Raw genomic sequence first — 19504 nt, forward strand, 5'->3', positions numbered from 1 at the left:
TGCGCAGGAGAGGCAGTGACTGTCTAATGCCCGGCATCCTGTTCTTACAAGGGCCCTCCAGCTGCCTCAGTGGGTAGCCAGCAAGCAGGACCCCAGCACAAGATTTGGGATTCGGAAGCCTTGCTGCCTCCAATGGTGGAACCAGAGTGTAGTCCCTATGGCTATAGTAGCCATGGATAGCCCTCTCCTCCGTGCATTTGCCCAATCTTCTTTTAAAGCTGTCACCAACTCCTGTGGCAGGGAGTTCCACAGTCTAACTATGCACTGCATTAAGGGGGTCTTTTCCCCCCTCCGTCCCGAATCTTCAAAATTCATTGGATGTCCCTGAGTTCTAGTGTTATGAGAGAGACCAAACTTTTCTCTATCCACATTCTCTTTGCCAGGCATAATTTTTTTTACACCTCAATCTTACTCGCCTTCCTTCTAAACCAGGGTTTCCCAAACTTGGGCCTCCAGCTGTTTTGGGTGGGACTACAACTCCCATCATCCCTGACCACCGGTCCTGCTAGATGGGATGATGGGAGTTATAGTTCTAAACCAGGGTTTCCCAAACTTGGGCCTCCAGCTGTTTTGGGTGGGACTACAATTCCCATTATCCCTGACCACTGGTCCTGCTAGGTAGGGATGATGGGAGTTGTAGTCCGAAGACAGCTTAAAGACCCTGCTCTAAAAAAACCTTAAAAAAAAACTCCAGGTGATGCAACTTTCCCTCATGGGGGACGTGAACCATTTGGGGTGCCCTTTTCTGAACCAGCTCTGCAAACGCCCCCCCCCCCCCCCCCAGTCTGCCAGCACTCCCAGCCATGCCCTGGCTGCCTCTCACAGCCTGGTTGTGGAGCAAGCCGGCAGCTCTCCTGCCCGGGCTAATTAGCCTAATGCCTCGTCCCGCTTGTCCCTGCCGGCCTGTCGCCTCTCGTTAAGGCATTAGGCGACCTGCGGCTCCGGAATCCGGGTGGGCTGCCGCGAGGAGCTGCGCCGACAGGCGACAGGGTTGTGCCAACTCGCTCCGGGTGGGCCTCTGGGTGACCGTCCCCTGCAGGTGAGGGCGTGGGAAGGATCCTGGTCCCGGGACGGGTGTGGGGGGGGGGGCAGCCGGCCAGGAGGGTGGAAGTGAAGAACGAGATTGCAGCTACGAGCAGGAGCTCAGGCAGTTTGTAGGGCAGGGGATGCTCTGAGCGGGACAGAACAACAACAGAGGGCCGGGAATCCGATCACTCGCTCTTTTCATCAGCCATGTGCATTATTCAGGAAGCTGTGCAGGAGGCTGGAGCTGGGCCTGGAAATAGTTGCTCAGGTGAGCGGAGCTGGCCTCCTTCTTCCGTCCCTCTCCCCGCATTCCTGTCCTGCAGCCCCCATTTTCAGGTTGGAGCAATATCCCTGCACCTTGGCCAGGCCATCTGAGCAGCGGCAGCTGCGTCGGAACTCTGTGTCGTGTGTGTGTGTGTGTGTGTGTTTGTGTGTTCCCCCACTCCTCGCCTCTGCTGCCTTGCAGCGTGTCTGACGACCGGGACAAACAGCAAGGTGGTCCAGCAGCGTTGGCAGCCAGGAGTAGGCGGTGGGTTGGGATTTTGTCCCTGCTTCGCAGCCACAGCAGAGGGAGGCCGTGCCCGTCTGTGCTGCTTCAGACCCCAGGTAGGGGATTGAGTGCTTAAATGCTCCCCCATAGCATTTTTTTTAAAAAAAATCCATGCACAGGGAAAGCTAGCTCCTCAGGAAGAAAGGTTCCTCTTTTCCATGTGCTAGCTTTCTCACTGCAGGGGTCCCCCCATGTAAAACCATTTGACAATATGATTCCTCACCTGTGATTTGTAGTGATGCGTTTCAGTTCAGACACAAGTTGATCGCCTCATCTGTTGTTGGCATGCCTTGTTTCCTGCCTCCGTGATAGGAGGGATGGTCTCCTTTATCCCTGAATGGTTTTTTTCAGTAGTTCTCGTACCCACACACACCTGTGAGCCCAGGGCTGCCCTGCAGCTCCATACATGACCATTATATGCTCCCCAGGGAAGTTTGCCTGGCGCCTTCATTATACACCTTTAGGTGCCAGGCAAAAACATTCCTTTTTAACCAGGCCTTTGGTTAATCCAATTTACATACAATGCCCGTTTAATATGTGTGTGGATTTTTGCCGGGGGGGGGGGGAGGGCTGTAGGCTTGTCGTTTTTATTTTTATTAGGTATTTTGTGGTTTTATATCTTGATTTTATTCTATGAACCGCCCTGAGACTCCTGGGTATAGGGCGGTATATAAATTCAATTAACAATAACAACAACCCCATTTCGACTGTTTGGGCCGGGATTTTGGCTCTCAGGTGCTAACTTGGATGTCCTGAGATTCTTCCTCTTTTTCATTCTTTTTTTTAAAAAAAATAATAATAATTCAACTTTTCATCATTAACATCCTTCAAACTTAAATTCAGCAGTATTTGTACACTTGCGGGATTCCCTGAACCCCTGAACTTCATTCCTCCCCCTTCTGGTTTTCCACAGATACGTTTTTATTTTATTTTAACCACATCTAATTACATTTATCCAACTTTAGTTAAATCCTTTACCTGTTATAAATTTACAAGCGCTATATCAATCCTTCTAACATTTTCAAATCTTTACATTGTTCTTTAATGTACTCTATAAATTTATACCATTCTTTTTAAAATTTACTATCATCTTCCTAGTCATTTTTGCCATTTTGACACACAGTGGTACCTCGGGTTATGTACTTAATTCGTTCCGGAGGTCCGTTCTTAACCTGAAACTGTTCTTAACCTGAAGCACCACTTTAGCTAATGGGGTCTCCTGCTGCTGCCGCGCTGCCAGAGCCCGATTTCTGTTCTTATCCTGAAGCAAAGTTCTTACCCTGAAGCACTATTTCTGGGTTAGCGGAGTCTGTAACCTGAAGCGTATGTAACCTGAGGTACCACAGTAGTCGGTAATTTTCACTATCTACTCTTCCTTGGTTGGCATTTCCTTTTCCTTCCATCTTTTTCTTTCAAAGCAAGCTGCCGATCCCTGTTTGCAGCAGTCGCACTCTTCCCTCCTTCACCAGCGTGGTGTAGTGGTTAAGAGCGGTAGACTTGTAATCTGGTGAACTGGGTTTGATTCCCCGCTCCTCCACATGCAGCTGCTGGGTGACCTTGGGCTAGTCACACTTCTCTGAAGTCTCTCAGCCCCACTCACCTCACAGAGTGTTTGTTGTGGGGGAGGAAGGGAAAGGAGAATGTTAGCCACTTTGAGGCTCCTTCGGGTAGTGATAAAGCGGGATATCAAATCCAGACTCCTCCTCTTCTTCTTCTTCTTCTTGTTCCCCTGCTCTGAATTGCCCAGAGGACGGCCCTTCTAACAGCACCAGCCTCAGCAGCCCCCAGGGGGCACCCTTCCCCTGCCATCACAAGGCAGCCCCTGCCTCTCCCTGCACTGGGTCCAGCCTACCCCCCACCCACACAGCCCGGCCACCTGGCCCAACTCCATCATCCTGTCTTTGTCTGTCACCGGGAAGCGTCCCTCTGCGGGACAAGAATAGATGCCCCGGCCACACAAAAGACCCCGCTCAGCCCCGCCGGTCACCAGAGAGCCGTGGTCCTGCCATTCAGGGCTCCTTTGCACTCTCTCTCCTGGCGCTGCCCCTCTGCGCCATGCCCGGGGTGCCCACCCCCAGCCCTGAGCCGCCCCCGTTCGAGGAGGCTCCCCTGCGGCAGGCCCTGCAGGAGGTCCGCCAGGAGTTGCAGGCGTGGCGCCAGGCCGTCGAGCACCGCGTGGAGGTGGCCCTGGGCTCGGTGCGCCCGCTGGCTGCCGCCCTCGCCCAGCTGCGGGAGGAGAATGCCGCCCTGCGGGCCGAGCAGCGGCGGCTCAGCCGGGACGTGGCGCTGCTCACCCTCTACCTGGGCGAGGAGGAGAAGGACCCCAGCACCCTGCTGCTGGAGGCGGAAGATCCCTGCGCCCACTTTGCCGGCACCGAGGAGGCCGGGCAGCCGACGGCCCACCCGCCCACCTTCGCCAGCACCAGGAGGCACTCGGAGGTCCACCTCTCACGCAGCGGGAGTTTTGTGAGTCGTGGCTCTTATGCCAGACATGGGTAGGGACGGGTTAGGGGTTTTGGCATGTGGGGATGTGTGCCCCCTCTTGTGCCCTGCATGCCCATCTTGCTCCCATCTGACAGGTGTTGTAGTTAGGCCTGGGCGACGTAGCAATACATTGCCTGAAACCGGTTGTTAAAATCGCGAGATGGATTTCAGAGCAGGCGATGTATCGTGAATCCCCGCTTGCCCCCGGCTGCAGCGGTGTTGCAGGCTTCAATATGGAGAGTCTGACCAGGCCACCTGATACTCGCCCACTGTTGCCCCCCCCCCCCCCGGAGCCCAGGACAAGGGTGGGGAAGGAGGACAAGGTCCCAAGCAGAGAAGATCGCATGCCCAAGATGGACTATGCCGAAATGGCAAAAGTGACAGGGAGAATCAGAAACCAGGATGATAAGAAATTTAATAGAGACTGGAAAGAAAAAATATAGATTATCTTAAAGAACACTGTACACAGTGAAAATCTGGGATGCGGGTGGCACTGTGGGTTAAACCACAGAGCCTAGGACTTGCCGATCAGAAGGTCGGCGGTTCGAATCCCCGCAACGGGGTGAGCTCCCGTTGCTCGGTCCCTGCTCCTGCCAACCTAGCAGTTCGAAAGCACGTCAAAGTGCATGTAGATAAATGGGTACCACTCTGGCGGGAAGCTAAATGGCGTTTCCGTGCGCTGCCCTGGTTCGCCAGAAGCGGCTTAGTCATGCTGGCCACACATCCCGGAAGCTGTATGCTGGCTCCCTCAGCCAATAAAGCGAGATGAGCACCGCAACCTCAGAGTCGGTCACTGGACCTAATGGTCAGGGGTCCCTTTACCTTTACACAGTTAAAAATGTTAGCAGGACCAATATAACACTTTGTATGGTAATAATTCTGTGGTTACAAAATGGAAATTTGAATATAAGTTTGAATGATATTATAAGATACAGTATAAAAGGAATTATGTTGGAAATCACAGGGGAGTCCAAGGATTCAGATTATATTGATTATATTTGAATGCAAGAGTTATTTGTAAAAACTAAAATAAAAATGATAGATAGAGTGGGGCTTGCCTGCCTGCCCGCCCTGCCCTCATTTTTTTCTCTGGCTGTGCGAGTGCCAGCGGGCAGCCTCCTCACTCCCTTTTTCCTTTGCACCGATCACAGAGCCACCTCTGCCTTTCATGGTGCTCCAGAGCGTAGCTCCCGGTAGCTGCCGCTTGCATGGTGCCGGTGGGAGGCTATCATCGGGTTAAGCCGCAGCTGGCAGCTTCAGGGATCCAGCGGTGCCAAGTCATATGGTGCCATGGCTGATGCACCTGGGGTCGTCTGTGTGGCTGGCCACTGCCTTCTTCCTCCCCGCCCTGCTGTCAGGGATCAAACCCTAGGACTTTCTGTTTGCGAAGCAGAGGCCCTGCCCTTTAGCTAGAGCCCTTCTGCTCACCCCCCCTGACTTTCGTGGTGTATGTAGGAAAAAGCAACGCCCATCATGGTTTCCCAGCCCTAGCATGTTCCCCTCTCCTGCCTCCCCAACACCAGCCAGTCTGCTTCATTAAAGAAACAGCAATTTGAAGTAATGTTACATAATGAAGAAGGGTGCCTCTAGGCATGTGCAGAGTGCCAAGCTGACCAGGTGCTGCTGCCACATGTAGGGTTAAGGGTCAATGTCAGGCTTCTCCCAGAAGCCAGGGCTACACACACACACACACACATTTAGAAACAAACATATATGTACTGTATATTGCTTAAGCAACTTTCTCCCCTGACACTAATCGGTGGGTTTGTGGGAGGAAGTTCTGAAGTTCATGGTCACCCTTTATTGCGGGCAAATGTCACGCCAGCCCTCTCCTGCTTGTCGCAGCACCAGGCTGGCAAGCACAGCCCTCTCGGCCTTGGATTGGAGCGGGCACAGAGCAGGCTGTTTGCGCCCCCCGCTCAACCCACCCAGGGTGGATTAGCTGCCTCTCTGTTTGGGATTACAGCCGCCTGCTCGGGCGACAGGTGTGCAGAGCCCGGTGGTTGTGGCTTGGCACTTTACCTGCACCAGCCAGGCCCTTCCTCCTCCTCCTCCTCCTCCTCCTCTTCATGCCAGCTGGGGTGGGTGATGCGAAACTCCTGCCCAAGCAGCTGCCCAGGGTCGGCTTTCACTGGCCGAGAGCCGGAGAGGCGCGTGAGTGGCAGCCTCCTCAGCCGCGGCTTGTTAGAAAGGCTCCTTCTCTTTACAAGCAGCTGAGCTCTGGGGCCCCCAGCCAGGAATCTGCGAGCCCCGCTAGCAGCTGGGCCCCTCTCCTGTTGTTGATCTCGTGGCGCTGGCGGTTTTGTGCTGGGATTTGCCAGAAGCCTGTGGGACAGCGTCCTGCCGTCAACAAGGACCTGTCAAGTTGTAAATTGGAGCTTGGCAGACAGAGCGGGGGACTGTGGCGTGCAGGTTGCTTAGCTGTGATTCTGTGGTGAACTAGAAAAGTGATCTTCCGTTCCTTGTTTGGAGCACCCATAACCCCCTACGTGCAACAGCGGGTGTGCTTGGGATGACAAGCCGGCGGCTGTTCAAACGAACTACAACTCCCATCATCCCACACAGAGACGCATTGGCAGATTCCTCTAGTGGCGTAGGAGAGCTGAAAATACAGTCATACAGTGGTACCTCGGGTTAAGTACTTAATTCGTTCTGGAGGTCCGTTCTTAACCTGAAACTGTTCTTAACCTGAAGCACCACTTTAGCTAATGGGGCTTGCTGCTGCTGCTGTGCCGCCGGAGCACAATTTCTGTTCCCATCCTGAAGCACTATTTCTGGGTTAGCGGAGTCTGTAACCTGAAGCGTATGTAACCTGAAGTGTATGTAACCCGAGGTACCACTGTACCTTGGTTTTTGAACAGCTTATTTCCTGAACGTTTTGGCTCCCGAACACCAGAAGTGACTGTTCTGGTTTGCGAACTATTTTTGGAAACCGAATGTCCGGTGGGTCCTCCGATTGGCTGCAGGAAGCTGATGCAGCCAATCGGAAGTCGCGCTTTGGAAGTCGAATGGACTTCTGGAACAGATTCTCTTCGTCTTCTGAGGTATGATTGTAATGCCAACATATTTCACATCTGGTATCTGATGCACCCCTTTGGCTAACCTGTACATGGGCAGATGAAACTAAAAAGACCAGGGCACAAATTTTCACTCCCCTCTAGCGGCTCATTTACCAGAAGACATTTATTTAGTGTTAACACTGGAAGTGTCTACTCAATCCTGACCAAGCTAAGCCCCTTGATGTGTCCTTTACTCTAGGGCAGGCATGGCCATACTTGGCCCTCCAGCTGTTTTGGGGCTACAACTCCCATCACCCCTAGCTAACAGGACCAGTGGTCAGGGATGGTGGGAATTGTAGTCCCAAAACAGCTGGAGGGCCAAGTTTGGCCATGCCCGCTCTAGGGGGATTAGTTTGGCATTGGCATGAAAGGTATGGAGGGTGGCACCGCGAAAACAGGCCTTTTCTGTGGTGGCACCCTGCTTGTGGGATGCTCTCCCCAGCGGGGCTTGCCTGGTGCTTTCATTATGTATCTTTAGGCACCAATGGTTAAACAATCTATGGCCTTCTAAACTGGGAGGAAGCTTAATCGTTTTTGTTTGTTATTACGGCATGTATTTTTGTGCTTCTGTATTGTAAACTGGCCTGTGATTCTCTGCTGAAAGGCAGGGCGGAGATTTAATAAATAATAGCAATGACCATTGTTGCTCCGCACCCCCTTGTCTGCTCTTTGCAAGGGCCGGTGCCCTTGCGGTGTCTTTTAAACCTGGCGGGCATCCCAAGTGGCATTGTGTGTGGGTCGTGTTGACAGGGAGCTGGCATTGTGCTCCCGAGTCCCTGCGATGAGATGCCAGCTCCACCTTGATCCCTGATCAGCAAACCGCTTCTGAGTAAGCCCTTCTAATCTCCCCCTAGAAATCCCCTGACACAGTTTATCAGGGAGATTCGTGTTGGAGCCGGCCCATTAACCAAAGAGCCGCTGTTCCCTCGGTAGATGCAGGCCTGGGTGTATTTGAAAACAAGTGTTATTTAAGTATGGAACTCGCCTGTCGGAGAATCTCGGCTCCCTTTTTAAAGAGTGAAATCAATTGGGGGGGTGGGAGGAGAATGGAGTCCCACAAAAATACAACCAGTAAGCTACAAGACACCCATGCTTTTTTATTTTATTCTTACCATATCTCTTAGTGTGGTGTACATGTGATAAGAAAGTAAGGCATTTAAGATTAACTCTTTTGTTTGACCCGCTGTTTGTTCAACAATGCTGGTAACGACCGCGGCATTTCCTTTTCCAAGTATGCAGAAGTATTTGTTAAACCACAGCAATACCTTGGATCCTGAACGCCTTGCGAGCCAAACGTTTTGGCTCCCGGAAGTGAGTGTTCCGGTTTGCGAGCGTTCTTTGGAACCTGAACGTCCGACACGACTTCCGCGGCTTCTGATTGGCTGCAGGAGCTTCCTGCGGCCAATCGGAAGCCGTGCTTTGGTTTCCGAACGTTTTGGAAGTCGAACGGACTTCCAGAACGGATTCCGTTCGACTTCCGAGTTACTGCTATATTTCGGCTGCATTTGTGTTCCGTGTTTGTTTCTGGCATTCTCTCTCCCCTCTTATTTTCCTTCTGCAAACTTTTCTTTTTCTTACATTTTTTAAAAAATAATTTAAAAAATGCATGGGAAAACATGGGGATGGGGGGGGACTAATTAAGCCACCTTGAACTCCTTGGAGGAAAGAAGGTAAGACTGTAAATGGAATGAGTAAAAAAGAAAAGAAAAAATAATCAGCGTGGAAGATCCCGTGTATGATCTTCCAAGTTGCTCTTGACCTACATTGGTGTCATCCTCTTTTTTTGCTTCAGATGGAAGCCGAGGTGCCGGTGCACCGCGAGGCAGCGGACTCAGCGTTGTCAAACGGCACCGAGAAAGAGAAGCCACAGGCCCAGGAGCTGCACCAGCGAAGCCGCCTGAGCGCCGAAGAGCTGAGCAAAATCGAGGAAGAGCATGTGTTGGATAAGATGGTAGGTGTTGGCGACAGCGGCGTGAATTTGGGACTCCGTGGCACACAGCAGGGTGGTAACAGTCATAGCTGATTTTCTGGGTTGGGTATCTTGTGGGAATGTTGAGGAAAGTAGGAGAGGATATATGGATTAAATATTACCCCTCCTCCCTCACACTAGTGAGCAAGCAGCAGAGCATATTCCTTTGCGGATTGGCTTGCTCCTGGCAAGTTTCGCCTTTTATTTCCCTCTTAAAAATAATAATAATGCAACAGTCTTGACTGAAAGTAGGAATAAAGTTTACTTAATATTCAGTCCACAGTACAGTGGTACCTCGGGCTGGAGCGCGATTTCTGTTCTCATCCTGAAGCAAAGTTCTTAACACAAGGTACTATTTCTGGGTTAGCGGAGTCTGTAACCTGAAGCGTATGTAACCCGAGGTACCACTGTAATATTCTGGAGGCAGGCTTTATCTTGTGGTTACAGTTACATTTGTAGTGAAAAGAAGTCTGAGCTAGGCCTCGTACTTTCTACTTTATGGCTTCCATCCTCTAAGGATGAGCCATGTGCAGAAAAAGGCAAAAGAGTAAAAGAGGAAGATGGCTGTGTGACAAGCCCCTTTCTAGGGTCTGCCCATCTACCTGGTCACAGACAGGGGAAGGATACTCCAGAACTTGTATGACAGGAAGTTTTCCCTGTCTGGAGCATCATTCCCCTGTGTGTCCACTCTGGGTAACAGGAAATGTTGTATTTGACTGCTTCAGTGATGATATATTTCACATATCTGGGGTCGGGCAAGGGTGTGTGGCACTGTGGCTTAAACCACTGCGCTGCTTGGGCTTGCCGACCAGAAGGTCAGCGGTTCGAATCCCCGCAACCGGGTGAGCTCCCATTGCTTGGTCCCTGCTCCTGCCAACCTAGCAGTTCGAAAGCACCTCAAAGTGCAAGTAGATAAATAGGTACCGCTCCGGTGGGAAGGTAAACACCATTTCTCTGCGCTGCTCTGGTTCACCAGAAGCAGCTTAGTCATGCTGACCACATGACCCAGAAGATGTACGCCGGCTCTCTCAGCCAATAAAGCGAGATGAGCACCGCAACCCCAGAGTCGTTTGCGACTGGACCTAATGGTCAGGGGTCCCTTTACCTTTCCCTTTAAGGGTGTGTGCATGTTTGTCTGTGTGTCTGGAGCAAATGTTTTTGTTCTGTGAAGCGCCCTGAGACCTCCGGGTAGTAAATAAATAAATCAATTCAATAAATCATCATCATCATCATCATCATCATCAATGTTTGGGAGAGGGTTTGGATCTGGGGTGGGTCGCCTCCTGCCACAAGCGGGTGTCATTTTGCTCGCTAGGGAGCCTCCGAAAGCGTGTTGCTTACTTATTAAATTTTGTATACCACCCTTCATTTGAAGATTTCAGGGTGGCAGAAAATCAAAGTTGGAAGGGTCCCTCAAGGGTCATCTAGTCCAACCCCCTGCAGTGCAGGAACCTCAGCTAAAGCATCCATGACAAATGGCCATCTAACCTTTGCTTAAAAGCCTCCAAGGAAGGAGAGTCCACAACCTCCTGAGGGAGAGCATTCCCCTGTTGAACAGCCCTGAATGTCAGAAAGTCACTTGGAATCCCCTTTCTTGTAACTTGAAGCCATTGGTTTTGAGTGCTACCCTCTGGAGCAAGAGAAAGCAAGCTTGCTCCATTCTTCCACGTGACAGCTCTTAAGACAGCTATCGTATCTCCTCTCAGCCTCCTCTTTTCCAGGCTAAACATATCCAGCTCCTTCAAACACTCCTCATAAAACGAGACGCTTGATCGTCTTGGTTGCCCTCCTCTGCACACGTTCCAAATACAAAATAAAAACCACAACATGTAGAATAAAAACAAGAACAAAACCCGGAACCAGCACCACCCCAACGCATTTTAAAGGACATAAGAATGTTAATCGGACAAAGGCCTGGTTAAAGAGGAGCGTTTTTGCCTGGCACCAAAAGATGTATAATTGAGGCGCCAGGAGGACTATATCAATGCACTAGGGGACATTAATCATTGGTCACACTGGCTGTGGCTGATGAGAACCGACATTATTATTATTTATTGCATTTATATACAGTGGTACCTTGGGTTACAGGCGCTTCAGGTTACAGGCTCCGCTAACCCAGAAATAGTACCTTGGGTTAAGAACTTTGCTTCAGGATGAGAACAGAAATTGCGCAGTGGCGGTAGGAGGAGGCCCCATTAGCTAAAGTGGTACCTCAGGTTAAGAACAGTTTCAGGTTAAGAACGGACCTCCGGAACAAATTAAGTACTTAACCCGAGGTACCACTGTACTGCCCTTCATCAAAAGATCTTGGGGAATGAAATACAGGATAAAACACAAGCAAATAATTAAACCGAAACAATAACCCCTCCTTCCCACAGACACATGTAAAAGGCTGTAGGATATTCATCAGCCCAAGGCCTGGTTGAAGAAAAACATTTTTGCCTGGTGCCTAAAAATATATAATGAAGGCGCCAGGCAAGCCTCCCTGGGGAGAGCATTCCCCAAATGGGGAGCCACTGCAGAGAAGGCCTGTTCTCGTGTTGCCATCCTCCGGATTTCTAAGGGAGGAGGCACACGAAGGAGGGCCTCAGAAGATGATCTGAGGGTCCGGGTAGATTCATATGGAGAGAGGTGATCCTTGAGGTACAGTGGTACCTCAGGTTAAGTACATAATTCGTTCTGGAGGTCCGTTCTTCTTCTTCTTTTTTATAAGATATTTATTGAGATTTCAACATATTACAAAAATTAGAGAGAATAAAAAAGAATAAAAAGAAAATAAAAATACAAAATAAAAACAGTTAAAAACAAGTCAGTCTTTCCATATCTTATCTTTCATTTACTTGTTTCCCTGACCTCCTCACACCTCCCTTTCTTGTATTCCAGTTCAGTTGGTTAATTCCGCAAATCCTTTCCCTCTTTAATTTTATCTTAATCTTTTATTTTAATATATTATAACTTTAGATTATCACCCGTTAACAATCCATTTTTACATATTCCTTAACATTACTGCTAAAAAAGCCCACTTGACTTCAATCCAGCATCATTCTAACATTCATTAATTTTGCAGTGTTTCTGTAAATAGTCTTAAAATTTCTTCCAATCTTCTTCCACTGACTCTTCTCCCTGGTCTCGGATTCTGCCAGTCATTTCTGCCAATTCCATATAGTCCATCACCTTCATCTGCCATTCTTCCAGAGTGGGTAATTCTTGTGTCTTCCAATACTTCGCAATAAGTATTCTTGCTGCTGTTGTAGCATACATAAAGAAAGTTCTATCCTTCTTTAACACCAATTGGCCAACCATGCCCGGAGGTCCGTTCTTAACCTGAAACTGTTCTTAACCTGAAGCACCACTTTAGCTAATGGGGCCTCCCGCTGCCGCCGCGCCGCCAGAGCACAATTTGTGTTCTCATCCTGAAGCAAAGTTCTTAACCCTAGGTACTATTTCTGGGTTAGCGGAGTCTGTAACCTGAAGCGTTTGTAACCCGAGGTACCACTGTATTGCGGTCCTGAGCCGTTTAAGGCTTTATAGGTCAAAACCAGCACTCTGAATTTGGACCTAGAAACTAATTGTTAGATGTGGGTAAAGGTGCTGTCCTATTCCTTACGCTCCTCAGCCATGGCAGAGCTCAGTGGCGGGAGATGCCAGCCAACCAAGTCTCAGGGGGGTACTTGCCTGGAGGCAGAGTCCGTATGCAAGGTTCAGTCCAGTCCTAAGGTCAGGAGAATCTCAGTTCACATAGTCAGACGGTCCAGGGGTCAAGAAAGCTAAGAGTCCAAGGTCACGAGAAGCGGCAAGGTCTGTCCAGGAACCACCAATGTTGTGGCTTAAGAAAGCTGGAGCCACCTGGTTCACACCAGGAGCAAGAAGGCTGATCAGCAGCAGGTGGAGTCACTTCCTTCTGCTCCTTCAGGCTGCTGCTCAACAGGTGAAGCCAATTCCTGGCCCACGACAGGTGCAGCCAGAATGATTATGGAAACATAATGCAAAGCTGATGTTTTACCACTGAGCCCAAGGGCTTTACTTCAAAATAAGATAAGTTCCTAGTCCTCATGGTTCCAAAATAAAGGGATGATCAAATTTAGAAGCTGGCTTATACTGAGTTAGGCTGCTGATCCTTCTAAACATAAATAATAAAGCCAAGGATCTAGAATCTAACTCCATATCATCAGCACTGACTGGCAGCCTTTCTCCAGGTTTTTAAAAATAAAACTAAACTTGAATGCCCTTCGCCTGCATGCTTGCAGAATTACATCTGTGTGAATTAAATTTCTCTGAGCGGCTTTTCCTCGTTGGGAGAAGGAATTTTCATGCCTTTTTTTAAATGAAGGGAGAAAAGCTGTGTGTGTGTGTGTGTGTGTGTGTGTGTGAGAGAGAGAGAGAGAGAGAGAGAGAGAGAGGTAGTACAGTGGTACCTCGGGTTAAGTACTTAATTCATTCCGGAGGTCCGTTCTTAACCCGAAACTGTTCTTAACCTGAAGCACCACTTTAGCTAATGGGGCTTCCTGCTGCTGCTGCGCCACCGGAACCCGATTTCTGTTCTCAACCTGAAGCAAAGTTCTTAACCTGAAGCACTATTTCTGGGTTAGCAGAGTATGTAACCTGAAGCGTATGTAACCTGAGGTACCACAGTGCTAGTAATAACCCCTCTTTATTTCTCCCTGCAGCTGGATCAGACCACAGACTTTGAGGAGCGGCGGCTGATACGGGCCGCCATGCGGGAATTGCGCCAGCGGAAGCGAGGTACCTGCCTGGGAATTTTTTTTGGGGGTGGGGAGCTTTATAATTGCACACTTCAAGAAATCTAGTCCTCAAATGAGAAGACCTAAACTATAGAGGAGTGGGAGGCAAATGGGCACTAAGAATTGCTGTGCAAAAGCCACCGGATTCACACAGCCTGCTGTTGGACTACAACTGGATTACGAGTCCTGTCAGCCCCCAGCCAGCATGGCTGCATTGTCCATTTTATGGCCTGTGCCACAGCCTGGAGAGCTGCTGCCAGTCAGTGTGTAAAGTATTGAGCTGGATGGACTCAGAGTAAGACAGCGTCCTGTGTTCCTATGATATGCAGCAATCTGTACGTATCTGCAGTTGAGTGAAGAAACCCCCCTCCTCACTGGGTGACCTTGAGCCAGTTACTGTCCCTTGACCTAACCCCCCCCCCCCACCAAGGGCTGCTGTGAGGATCAAACCAGTGGTGTTTTAGGTAGAAGACTCATAGCTGCTACTGCTGAGCTCCTTGGAGGAAGGGTGAAATTTAAAATTTAACAAATCTGTGAAATAAAGGGTTCCTGGCCACAGTATATTTTATTCCTTAAGGTTTATGTACTGCTTTGTTCTCACAAAACAAAATCCTTAAAGCGGTTTCCAAAAAGTAAAGAATTATGAAACTACAGTCGTACCTTGGTTCTGGAATGCCTTGGGAGCTGAACGTTCCAGCTCCCGGAATATCGAAAACCAGAAGTGTTCTGGTTTTTTTAACATTCCTTTGGAAGCCGAACATCTGATGGAGCTTCCATGGCTTCCGATTGGCTGGAGGAGCTCCCCCCCCCATTTTTTTATTCATTTTATAACACTAATAAACAGCACAAACAGAAAAACAAACAAATTCTTGTCTTATCCTTATTTTTTCTAAACATGGTTAAGTGAGCTTCCCCAAGTCCCCCCTATCTGATTTTCATTTTACCTCATCCTTAGCAGTTTACATATATCATAATTTTTAATCATTTTTTAATTTACACTTACTTTTACCATCCTGCAGCCAATCAGAAGCCGTGCTTTGGTTTCTGAACGTTTTGGAAATCGAATGGACATCCGGAACGGATTCCGTTTGACTTCCATGGTATGGCTGTATCAGTAAAAGCTGCCGAAAGCAACAGTTGAAAGACACCTTCAGGGAAATGAAAAGGAACGGTGAAATGAAAACAACACAAAACACAGACCAGCTTCCTACATGTCTGGATAAGCTTTTCCTAAACAAAAATGTCTTCGGTCGGCGTTGTGCAAGGAAGGGGCCTGCCTGGTTGTCAAGAGGCAGGGAGTTCCAGCGCTAAAAGATTGGCTTGTTAAAAAGGCACAACAAGGCCCCCCGTGGCTCCTGTGGCCTTGCCCTCCTCCTGCCATTCTTGCCGCCGTTCCTGACCCCTCTGGGACGTGGCGTTTTGCAGAGCAACGAGAAAAGGAGCGCAGCTTGCGGATCCAGGAAGCCAAATCGAGAGGGGCCACCCACACCACAGAGACCACGGCCCGGCAGAGCGCCATGTCCGCCGATGGCTCAGCCATCAGCACCGTCACCAAGACCCAGCGCCTTGTCCAGTCCAGTAAGGAGCAGCTGGGGGTTTGGGGGTGCTCCGCCTTTCCTTCCGAGCGCATGGCTTCCGGGGGGAGACACGCAGCACGCATCCCAGATGTCAACTCAGGCCTCTTTGGGGTCCTTGCTCTCCCCGTGGAGAGACGCCTTCTTCGTTCTGCTCTGGAAACTGTCCTGATTTCTCCTCTTTGCATCGGGGGTCACCGCTGGCAGTTTTTCTTCTCTTTTTGCACCGGGATGGTTGGTGCCTTCTCGGGCCGTCTCCACGTCCTCATCCTGGCAACTGAAGCTTGGAATGGCTCCTCTCTCTCTCTCTGTGTGTGTGTCCTCTGTCCTCTGTTCTTTGGCCGTGTTTTAGAGCATCTGAGTTAGTCTTTTCTCTTGGGACGTAAGCGCTCCTCGCTCAGCCGTGACTCATGCCGTCCACTTCCCGGGACTTCCTCCGTTGTAGGGAGAATGATGGGCTGAAGTACCCTTTGCACCCTCGAATCCAAGGCCTCTCCAGTCAAAAGGGGCTCAGCAAGACCTCTCTTTGGCTGGCACCCTGGAGAGCTGTGGCTGCAAGTCAGAGTAGGCAGCACTGGGATGGATAGAGGGATGGACGCGTGAGGAAGGGCCAGGAGATAATCTGCTTTGCGTGCAAAAAGGTCCCTGGTTCAGTCCCCAAAAGCATCTCCAAGTACACCTGCAAGAGACTTCTTGCCTGAAATCCTGCAGAACTGCTGCCAGTCAGTGTGGACAGTACTGAGCTAGGTGGACCAATTGCCAGACAGCGCAAGGGAAGAGCTGTAGCTCAGTGGTAAAGCACCTGCTTTTGGTGCAGAAGGTCCCAGGTTCGATTCCTGTCAGTGTCCCCTATTTGAATCTCCAGAGAGCTGCTGCCAGTCAGTGCAGACAGTACTAAGCTAGATGGACACAATATTCTTTTTTTGTGTCAGGCAGCTTCCATGACCTGATGGCCTGTCTTAAGCCAGTTTCTTGGCTTCAAGGCTAAGGGCTTCCATCTGACCCATCACAGCCCCTCCTCAGAAAGGATATTGTAGAGCTGAGAGAGGTTTGGAAAAGCACAAGCTCAGTGTTTAAGACAGGCTTCCTCAACCTCAGCCCTCCAGATGTTTTTTTGGCCTACAACCCCCATGATCCCTAGCTAGCAGGACCACTGGTCAGGGATGCTGGGAATTGTAGTCTCAAAACATCTGGAGAGCTGAGGTTGAGGAAGCCTGGTTTAAGAGGTTTTGGGCAACTTCCTTACAAGGAAAGTGTTTTTCAAATGCTTGGTTCTTTTTAGTTTAGGGGAAATGGTGAGCATGTCGGAACATGGTAAAGGGGTATAAAATTCTGCCCGGTAAAGATAGGGAGATGCATTTTGCCAAATACTGGAGCTCTGCGTCATCCAATGAATGTGTGATGCGGCTGCGAAAAGGGCTAATGCAATTTTAGACGGCGTTGCCTGTGCCAGAGTTTCCAAGTCGTGAGAAATAAGACTTTTGCTTTTTTCTCTGCTTGGAGTCCGGTGTCCAGTTCTGGGCACTGTGCTTTAAGAAGGATTTAGTTGGATTGGAGCAGGCCCAGCAGAAGACAAGATGGTTAGGTCTAAATAAAATAAGGAAACTTGTTTATTTTTACCCAGGAGAAAATCAGGCAGAGGAGGAGTGTAATAGCTGAAGGGCTGTCATCAGGCAGAAGGGGGCAAAGTCGTCTTCTCTGCTTCCCCTGAGAACAAGATTGGGTCTAACTGGGGATTGAGTTATAGGAGGGTAGATTTGGGGAGAATATTTTAGGGAAATGTTCCTTCTTGACCCTAATAGCTGCTTGGCTATGGGGCTGGGTACCTAGAATTTTGGAGAGCTCTTTCTTGCTGGAGGTCTTGAGGCAGAGGCTGGCAACCATCTGCTGCAGCTGGATTTCCTGCATTGGGCAGGAGAGGTCAGACTAGATCCCAGAATTGTAGAGTTGGCAGGGACCCCGAGGGTCATCTAGTCCAACCCCCTTGCGGTGCAGGAATCTCGCCTAGATCATCTATTAGCCTTTAGTACACCTTCCAGAGGCGGAATAACAAAGGGAGAAAAGCCTAAAGCTTTCAAGTCTTGCTTGTGGGCTTCCCACTGTGGGGAACAGGGCGCCAGTCTGGCCTGATCCATAATCACTCTGCTTACCCTCTTATGCTTTTCCCCTCCCAGATGATGGCAGCAAGACTTCCCGCACGATGATGATGGAGTCCAGCTACGTGAAGAGATCGGAAAGTAAGGCTCTTCCTGACCTTTCTTTCCTTCCTTGCCGTGAGGGGCTCCTAGGAAGAGGGAGGGGTATTCTTTCTTGCCAAGCTAAATGGGACTGAGAGCAGATTTATTGTGGTGTTGAGTGTTTCTCTGTTTCCTGAGATGTCTGGGCTTGAAGGGTACATTATAATAAGAATAATAATAATTTATTATTTATAACCCCCTCCCATCTGGCTGGGTTTCCCCAGCCACTCTGGGCAGCTTCCAACAGAACACTAAAATACAATAACCTATTAAACATTAAAAGCTTCCCTAAACAGGGCTGCCTTCAGATGTCTTCTAAAAGTTTGGTAGTTGTTTTTCTCTTTGACATCTGGTGGGAGGGCGTTCCACAGGGAGGGTGCCACTACCGAGAAGGCCCTCTGCCTGGTTCCCTGTAACCTCACTTCTCGCAGGGAGGGAACTGCCAGAAGACCCTCGGAGGTGGACCTCAGTGTCCGGGCTGAACGATGGGGGTGGAGACGCTCCTTCAGGTATACTGGACCGAGGGCGTTTAGGGCTTTAAAGTCAGCACCAATACATTGGAAGAGCAAAGCATAATAAGTTACTGCAGTGTTGTGTAGTGGTTAGAGAAGTGGTTCCCACACTTTTTGGGACCACTGCCCCCTTCTCACCCCCATCTTATTTAATCCCCACAACAACCCTGTGAAGTAGGTTTAAGCTGAGAGGCAGCCACTTGACCCAGCGAACTTTAGATTGCTGAGTGGGGATTCGAACCCGAGTCTAATAGGTCCAGGTCCAACACACCCACTCAGTGGTTTTCAAACCTTTTTCGGCCACTGTCCCTTTGGTTCCATGAACTCATCCCTGGTGCCTTCTACGCTATAAAAAAGCATTCTTCGGAAGAGCGGTTTGCATGACCCGTTAAGGAAGCTAAAAACACGATAAAATTTGAAACCTGTGAAAGGGTGATTTTTGGCGCAGTCCGTGGCATGTCGCCCTGTTGCCTCCATGGTACCTGAGGTCCTTATGTTTGTCTCCCACCCCTCCCGACGCTTCAACCTTTCAGCAGACGGCAACACTTTTGTCCAGACCAAATCGTCCTACAGCACATCGTCTTCCAAGAAAGTCGGCAGGTGAGTCCTTCCTGGAGCTCCTCTCCCAGTTGCACAGCTCCTGTTGCATTCACCGAACGGCAGAATTGCGGAGTGGGCAGAGGGACCCCAGGGTTGTAGCGTTCCCAAAACAGGGAAGGATTGGACTCTGATTAATAGAATACACATGAAGCTTGACCAGCAAGACTCTGGGAGGAGGCGCCAATATCCTGTCCCCCCCTTGGCCCAGGTCGTTTTATTCACAAAAGAACTTTTTACACAGTGTTCGTAAGAACCAATCAGATTTCCTCTGAGCATTTCAAAACTGCCACGTGGGACAAAGTTAAAAGTTAAAACTACAAAGAGCTAATTTGAACATGCATAGTAGTCCAGAGTAAATAAAAGAGGAAGCAAGGAGGAATGCTTTTAGGAAACCCCGGAGGTCATAAACAGGAGAGGCAGGATTTACCATCTCCTTGTGAACTCTCTTCCTGGCCCTTAAGATCTATCTAAAGATTAACAAACTACATCAAAATAACCTATTATCTTTTTGTACTGAGGATGCCCGATGAAGCAACTGGTCTGTGTTTCAGAATGCTTATACGTGCCTGTCAGGTGTAGAGAAAGCAAATGGTAGATATGGAGAGGCTTGTGGGATTCGATCAGAAACTATTGTCAATGAATCAAACCCAGTCAACGCAATGTGTTCATCGCGGACACAAATGGCTTGCTTCATTTTTCATAATTCCTCATAGCAATCCCACCTGACCCCCACACTCTGGATATTTGCACC

General features: G+C 49.5%; 1 protein-coding gene across 10 annotated transcripts in view; it reads left to right on the forward strand.

The window, feature by feature from the left end:
- Positions 1-19504, forward strand: part of SMTN (smoothelin) — an 83950-nt gene that overhangs the window by 49626 nt on the left and 14820 nt on the right. For 4 of the 10 annotated variants that reach the window (XM_083417607.1, XM_083417604.1, XM_083417608.1 and 1 more), the window contains 5 exons: positions 8912-9070; positions 13756-13831; positions 15256-15408; positions 17579-17641; positions 18687-18753. In XM_083417607.1, the coding sequence (XP_083273733.1) occupies positions 8912-9070; positions 13756-13831; positions 15256-15408; positions 17579-17641; positions 18687-18753 (518 nt within the window). The remainder of the gene's footprint in view (positions 1-8911; positions 9071-13755; positions 13832-15255; positions 15409-17578; positions 17642-18686; positions 18754-19504) is intronic. The other 6 variants (XM_083417612.1, XM_083417610.1, XM_083417613.1 and 3 more) reach the window with 3 other exon arrangements.

This window comes from Podarcis tiliguerta (genome assembly GCF_965153285.1).
Source record: "Podarcis tiliguerta genome assembly, chromosome: 16".
In the NCBI taxonomy this organism is placed as follows: Eukaryota; Metazoa; Chordata; class Lepidosauria; order Squamata; family Lacertidae; genus Podarcis; species Podarcis tiliguerta.